Source organism: Pseudophryne corroboree, chromosome 4 (genome assembly GCF_028390025.1).
Source record: "Pseudophryne corroboree isolate aPseCor3 chromosome 4, aPseCor3.hap2, whole genome shotgun sequence".
Lineage (NCBI taxonomy): Eukaryota > Metazoa > Chordata > Amphibia > Anura > Myobatrachidae > Pseudophryne > Pseudophryne corroboree.
In genome coordinates, this window is record NC_086447.1 from 507991175 (window position 1) to 507999297 (window position 8123).

Consider the following 8123-nt stretch of genomic DNA (forward strand, 5'->3'; position numbering starts at 1 on the left):
GAACCTCCCCCCCTCCAGTCTCAGTGCATGTCCTCTGCGTTGGCATAATTTAATAGTGATTTCAATTTTAGGGTAGCCTGACAGGAATTTGTTTTTTCTTTGATTACTAACACCTGCCAACTGTTATCATTTTATACCAAATCCCCAAATACATAGGCATACAACAAATATTTAAGTCCAAAGGTCTAAACAGAGATTAACATCTGTATGGAAGGACCATATCTCCTCAACGGTCTCCATATTATAATACCATTTGTAAAACCAGTAGCAGTTGTTCCAAATTATATCATTTTAAATTAAAAAAGGATAAGAAATAACTTGAAATATTGGAAATTGTTATTTGCAGCAGCCATGTCTGTATAATATTAAATATTGTAATGGTAACTAATTTCTAATTTTATTTTTAAGATATATATATATATATATACTTATTATACTTTCCAGGATATAAAGTCGGTTGTCAAACAAATCTGCAAATTTTTAGGGAAAGAGTTAGATGATGAGTCTTTGGATATTGTGGCAAAGCGAGCAACATTCAACAACATGCAAATGGATCCCCGTGCAAATAAAGAAAATGAATCCCAAGACATTTTTAATCTGAAAATGGGGAAATTTATGCGCAAAGGTAAAACATTTTAGATGACACTGATAGATATACAAATATGGCAACATGTAACTCTACTAACATCTCTTTTGCTGTAGATGAAGTTGGTAATACTTTGTTATTTATTATTTAACAGTTATTTATATAGCACATACATATTCCCATCAGGATAAGAATACAAACCTGCCCTTTATACTCCAAAAAATAACAGAAAAAGCTCAGACATGGCAAAAATGTAAATGCATTTTAAAATAAATATTCACCACATATTACCAATAATTCTACAGAAGCATAATAATTATAAACAATTTGTCCGTGACTGTATCATACTGTATCTCATGAATTGGGATAATTTATTAAACACAATATTGAAAAAGTTTGCAATAACCTGAATACTACTTCCTCCAAAGAGGATTCTAGTGAAACCATATTAGAGTACCTATATAATTTACTCAGCACATCATTTCTACATACTGTAAGTGATAATTGTTACATTTATTATTTATTTATTTATTTAGTCAACTTTTTTTTAGGTTTATAATTGTTGTTTAGAATTTTTATAATGCTTCTGTGGAATTATGGTTAATATGTGATGTATATTAATTTATATTACACACAAAAAAACACAAGAGATACCAAGTATCACCTGGTGCCAATTGAATGCTCAGTCTTCAATACTAAAACTGTCTGCAGCTATTCAACATCAAAGGGGCTACTCCCCCTTCACAGAACAAACACTACCAAAAAGATTCAGAAAGCGCTGACAGAATTTGTTTTAAAATATGTTTTTATTTAGCTGTTTTTACTCGCTGTAATAAAATATATACTTATAAAATAGCTCCCTGTGATCCAATTACACTGACAGTTTACTAGAAACAACAATAGACAATGTTCAATTATTCTCTAACTCAATACATCCTTTACCTTCACATATCACAAAGATGACAAAAACAGTTGTTCATAGAAAACCAGCATGATGTTAATAAACTTTTAGTATAGCAAAATGTTTCCTAGCCAGAGTAACTTGCAGCATGCATATATTTAGTGCACTAATAGCCTAATTGCAAACAGTCCTTTAATGCAAATAGTCCATGCTTGGAAGATCTTTATCTAAATTGCTATAGATCCTTTATTGCCAAGTTAGTACTTAGTTTGCTGGATTACTTTGCAGTTTGCCAAGCAGGAAAAGGCTGATGATTAGTTTGCCAAGCATAAGAAGATTAATATGCAGATCGACTTGAAACAGTTCCTGTATAAGCTTCTATAATGCGCAGATGTTGTTAGGCATGCAAATTGAGATAGTTTTTGTGCAGAGTTTAAAATGAGCAATTGCTGTTAAGCATGGCCATGCTAATTTCAAACAAATAATTTACCACATCCTCACTTTGGGTAGTAAACTTCCATTCTCTCCCGGTTCTGGTGCTTTAAACCTGTGGTGTGAGCCTTATCCGGAGGTGTAGCAAGTCCCAAGATATGAGGTAATGCAGCGGATTCTGCCAGTGTGGTCCCACCGAGAGGTCGGATTGAGACGCGTTTTCCCGCCTTACAGCAGCTCTGTAATTCAGCGGCTTCCTCAGTCAATCTGCATGGACTATTTGCATTAAAGGACTGATTGCAACTAGGCTATTAGTGCACTAAATATATGCATGCCGCAAGTTACTCTGGCTAGGAAACATTTTGCTATACTAAAAGTTTATTAACATCATGCTGGTTTTCAATTCGCGGCACACCAAACATGATTTAAATTGCCAGGGCACACCATCAGTTCCGCACAACCTTCCCCCCGCCAAAAAAAACCCAACACACATGGGGAAATAAAACAACTAGATATGGCCTCCAAGGAGAAAAACACACACACAACAGTTTTTGTCCTCTTTGTGATATGTGAAGTTAAAGGATGTATTGAGTTAGAGAATAATTGAACATTGTCTATTGTTGTTTCTAGTAAACTGTCAGTGTAATTGGATCACAGGGAGCTATTTTATAAGTATATATTTTATTACAGCGAGTAAAAACAGCTAAATAAAAACATATTTTAAAATTAATTTATATTAAACTGTATTTTTAATTTTGCCATTTCTGAGTTTTTACTATTCTTGTTTGGAGTATAAAGCACAAGTTTATATTCTTACCCTAATTCTAATATAAAATTGCTCTCTTTTTTCATTAACCTACTAACTCCTACTTTATTTATGTCAGAACCTATTTCGCACATTGATTATTTATTACTTAAACTTTGCCAGGATGAATTGTTCTTCGGTCTCATACAGGGTCGTTTCTAGACAATTTGGCTCCCACAGCAAATAGTAAAAACTGTTGTCATCCCAATAGACATTCTAAAATGCACCCCCCCCCTGTAGACATTCTAAAATGCACCCCCATAGACATTCTAAAAATATACTTTTGTGCACGCCCCCCGGAGAGTGGATGTGGCCTCATTTAATTGTTGTGGCCTCACTAAAATGAGTGTGGCCTTGCAGGAAAAGATTTCCTTACACAGCAGTTTTTGACAATGCATCAAAAGACCTTGGTCACCACTTTAAACAAAAATTCCACCATATTAAGGCCCACACAGTAATGCCCCTTGCACCATATTAAGGCCCACACAGTAACACAGTCCGCAGTGCACCTCACTCCCACCAAGAATTGCTCCTTCTCTTCCACATCCAGGCTGGCCTTACAATTAGAAAGGGCTCTGAAATGTTACGGCATGACATCACGACAACATGACGCACCCGCGTCATTCTGAGTAACTCTGCCCAGCAAGTGGAGCACTGGGGAGTGGGAGGAAGAAATAATACAGGTGCAACAGCCGGTTTACTGTGTGACACAGGCAGTATCCAGCATGGGTCAGGGTGTCCCATGCCATTGCACGGCTCGCTCCGCCCCTAGAGATGGCCCTAGTCCCATACATATTCTTCAGTACTTTGGTCATTCATTTCAGTCCCTGCCCTAGTGGAGTTTACAATCTATATTCTCTACCACATGAACCCTAGGGCTATTTTTTGGTCGTGTGCTGATGAACCTACCAGTATATTTTTGAATTGTAGGAGAAAACTTGAGGAAACCCATGCAAGAATGGACAGAATATACAAACCCCACAAATAGGGCTATGATGGGAGTCAAACAGACAACCTCAGTGCTGTGAGGCAGTAATACTAACCATTACATCAACTGTGCTGCACAATAGTACCTGGAACAGAGCCCTCTGCTTACAGCTCTAATTGAAGCCTGTGTCCTGGCAAGAGTTTATTACTAAATATGCATGAAAATTCTAATTTTCAGGTTGCAAATTTAGGCAATACAGTGTTATATCTAAATAATATATGTGGGATATAATAAATAATTTAATGAGAGAAGAGAACAAATGTTTTGCTAATATATTGTAATAAAAATATTTGAAATGCAGTTGTTAAATAATTTATCAGGACTTGTACAGTTACATGGATGATTATAAAACTATGTTATTAATAATATTCCAAATTAATAATAATAATAATTTATTGCAGTTGTGTGTCTTCTAAATAGTATTTACGTAATTTACACAGTTGCCAGGAGTTGGCTGGCAAATTTTATCTTGGGGGGCAAGGCCATAGCACTGGTCCATGAACAGCCCATAGATACGTGCAGAGGCACACATGGGTAAGGGCAGAGACACACATGGGTAAGGGCAGAGACACACATAGACAAAAGCAGTGGCACAAATGGGTACGGACAGAGGCACACATGGGTAGGGGTAAAGGCACACATGGATAGGGGCAGAGGCACACATGGATAGGGGCAAATGCACACATGGATAAGAACAGATGAATTGCACAAATTGGTGATAAAGTGGTAAAACAATGGGGGGGGGGGGGGAGAGTCAGCTACATGCACATGAGAGTGGGGGGGGGAGTGCAGACACAGTAGGTTGGTTAGACAGCCAGCATGTAGGGGAAGAAAGTCAGATGCGGACTGAGGATGAATGTGTGAAGGCACTTGGGACCATGTGTGGCCGGGCTGGGCTTGGAGCAGATGTGGACATCTGGTCTCTTACAGTACATCTTTAGTTGCTGGTCACTGAGAATCCTCCTTTACTGTGTGGTCCTCGTCATCTATGCAAAATGTAGGGCAGGCAGATAAATGGAGCAGGCACTTAGAAATAGGTCCCATTGACTGTGATTTTATTCCAGCCAATAGGAGACAGCATTAAGAGGTAATCAGTGCCTAGACAACAAACAGGAAGAGGTGGTGTAGCCAGCACCAGAGAGGGGGAGCAGCTCTACACGTTGTTTGCGCCGCTGTCTGTCATACAGTGTAACAGAGGCATCGGCAGCCAGCAGCAAAAGTGCACAGCAATAGAGTAGCAAAGCAGGAAGAGCGCCTTTCCAGCCCAGCGCATCTCTGCTTTGCATAGTCTGCTGAGCGGGCCCTGGTCACAGATCCAGATATATGATTATTCTCTGAGCTAGCCCTTTTGCTGACTTTTAAGCAGAATTAACAGTATGTTCTCTCTAGAGCAAATAGAATATACTCAATGATGCTGCTGACTTACCTCCGACAATTTGGCATTAGAGGGATCTCTTGCTCAGATGGCTAAGGAGCTTCTCTCGTGCAAATTTTGTTCTATGGGAGGGGGATGGGCTCCAGCCAAAGCCCAATTCCCTTTCTTCATGTGCAGTGGGAGCAAGGTTGTGTTCCACATCACCGGCGATCCATCCATGTATTCTGACAGAAGACCATTGAAGAGAGGCACATGTCACCTTGGTCCTTCTTAATCCTGCTCTAGCAATCTGTGTGGACCTCCTTTGTGTGTCATGGGAGGATGCATTCCTGCGCATGCCTCTTGTCAGTGTGCTGCTCAGCCCTAGGCCCCATCCTCTCACAGTAGAAAGCTGGACTCTGAGTCAATGGGGATCAACTTGGATGAGAGGGAGGGTGATAGGCAGCCAGGAAGTGGGGCCACAGGCTGTAGAGAGCGGGACTTGGCTGGGCGGAGGCAGAGCTGCTGTACTGGCCAGAGAAATTATTGTGCTGTATATCTGACAGCTGCCCAGAAGGCAGGCAGAGGAGCCTTCCCGGTTGTTACATAAATGCATGCAACAGCACAGTTGCTATCAGGGGAGCATTATGGTAGTGGTGGGAAGGGAACTGTGGTACTGATGAGCTGAGAGGAGCATAGAAGGCAGCTACAAGCAAAGTAAGAGTAAGAATTGTCCAGGAAAACATACATAGAAGTTGGGGGAAGGGGTGGTCTGGCACGAGATGAGATAAGAGACAGTATGTACAATGAGAAGAAAGATGTGTGTGTGTGTGTGTGTGTGTGTGTGTGTGTGTGTGTGTGTGTGTGTGTGTGTGTGTGTGTGTACATATAAAGTAGTGGTGGTGGTGGGTATGGGCAGAGCCACACATGGGAAGTCAGAAGTCGCCTAAAGAGCAAACCTACCTTTATTGACAACATCTTTTCCAGCTGAATGGGAGCAATCTTTGCCTCTTTGTTACATTGTAGCAGTCTTTGTGCTCAGGGTAAGTGGCCATACACCTAAAGATATGTCAGATCTGGCTGGTTGGAACGAAAATCTGGAAATGTATGGATACAAATGACAATTGACCATTTGCTCCAAAACAATGGAAAACAGACAAAAATGATCAGACAATTTGGTTAAATCCACTTGATTTAACCAATTTCTCTAAATGACCGTTTTTGTCAGTTTTAAAGCATTTAGGAGAAAATGGTCAATTGTTATTTGCTCCCATACATTACCAGATTTTCGATCCAACCAGCCAGATCTGACAATAAATCTTTAGGTGTATGGCCAGCTTTATTAGATTGAGCAGCAGGTGCATAGTAAATACGAGTGACGTGCGGTGAGTTGAGGCAGGTGAGGCAGAGCCTTTCCTGTCATACTAACGTTTGCGCCAGAGTTTTTACTGTATAAAGTATATGTAAAATACAAAGAATATGTTTGAAATATCTTTTTTCTATTATAATAATTTTTATAGCCAAAATTCTGCAGTAAAAAGTCTATGGCAAGTGAGGCAGTGCCTCACCTTGCAATCTTTTCCGCACCTCTCAAATCAAAACTCACAAAATTTCCAGGGGTTTATACTACTGCACCTGTGTATAATGCCCAGATGTACCCTTTGGCTCATATATTGCGTTTAAATCTGGCTCTGGTGCTAGCCAGTGCCTCTTGAGCCATTTAGCTCACCGCATGTCCCTGGTAAATACAAAAACTTCTCACTGTTTCCACTACTGCTGCAGGTAGCAGAGGGGACTGGAAAACAGTGCCCAGCAGCGCAGCTCTCCCAGATGGTGTTAGGAGGAAGGATCTGCACTCCCCAAATGGAGGAGACATGTGCTGTCTTCTTTATAGCTGGCAATAATGAGCATGTGAAGCATACGGCAGCCAACAGCAAGAAGTGGTGATTGCTGCACAGGAGGGCTTCTAGGTAACCAGAACCCGCCCCATAAGTGTGCACTGAGCTTAGCAGTTATGGAGGAAGCTGTATGTCAATGAACAAATGGTCACATCATAGATATTAGTTGTATGTGGTTGTTTAGTTGGATCCGATATGAAATACTGGCAGATGGGATGCTGGCTGTCAGTATAGCGACAGCGGCATTCCGTCTGCCGGAATCCCGGCAACGAGGCTGCGTGTCTACTCAGCAGCTTGCTGCTGCGGTTGTCATGCTTCGGGCCTGTTGGTGAGCTTATATCGCCACAGGTTCTATTTCCACTTGGTTGGTGGCGTGCAGCCACCAACCGAGTGGAAATTTTGCACAGGTGTCAGGATTCCGGCCGGTGGTATAATGTCAGCTGTCGGGATTTCGGCATTGGTATCCTGAAAGCTGGGATCCCAACAGCCGGTATTTTTAACTGCATCCCGTTTAATCATGTATGGTTATAATCCATCTATTTAAATGTATGATTTTCTCTGCAGGTACAATCGGAGATTGGAAAAATATATTTACTGTGGCACAGAGTGAAGCATTTGATAAAATATTTCAGGAGAAAATGGGAGATTTATCCATAAAATTTACCTGGGACATTTCTGAAGAAAAATGAATGGTCCATTACAAATATCTGATGGAAATGTATTTTACTACTGTATATGATGATAGCAAAGCAAGCTGAAGATTATTTATAACAGATAAATAGGTAAATGAAAAGATAAAATACTGGAAGACTATTGACCTCTTATGATTTGTCTATAAATGAAACTTATTTAAAAATATTAAAAAAGCAATTACCATTTTTCACGTTTTTCTTTACATACAGTATGACAAATGGCAACATCTATTTCCAAGACTTTAACATGAATCTAAATTAGGAACACTGCAATAGTGTCCATCACCTAAAATACAGCAACACAGGGGGAGTGCCACATGTAATGAGACTAGAGATGTGCAGCGGGCATTTTTCGGGTTTTGTGTTTTGGTTTTGGATTCGGTTATGCGGTCGTGTTTTGGATTCGGACGCGTTTTGGCAAAACCTCCCTTAAGAATTTTTGCCGGATTCGGGTGCATTTTGGATTT

At 40.3% G+C, this 8123-nt stretch overlaps 1 protein-coding gene across 1 annotated transcript in view; it reads left to right on the forward strand.

The window, feature by feature from the left end:
- The window catches only part of LOC134909871 (amine sulfotransferase-like), a 91126-nt gene extending 83284 nt beyond the window's left edge, over positions 1 to 7842 (forward strand). Inside the window, exons 6-7 of the mRNA XM_063917203.1 lie at positions 445 to 625; positions 7529 to 7842. Of these exons, the coding sequence (XP_063773273.1) occupies positions 445 to 625; positions 7529 to 7653 (306 nt within the window). The 3' untranslated portion in view covers positions 7654 to 7842. The remainder of the gene's footprint in view (positions 1 to 444; positions 626 to 7528) is intronic.
- The last annotated feature ends 281 nt before the right edge of the window (positions 7843 to 8123 follow it).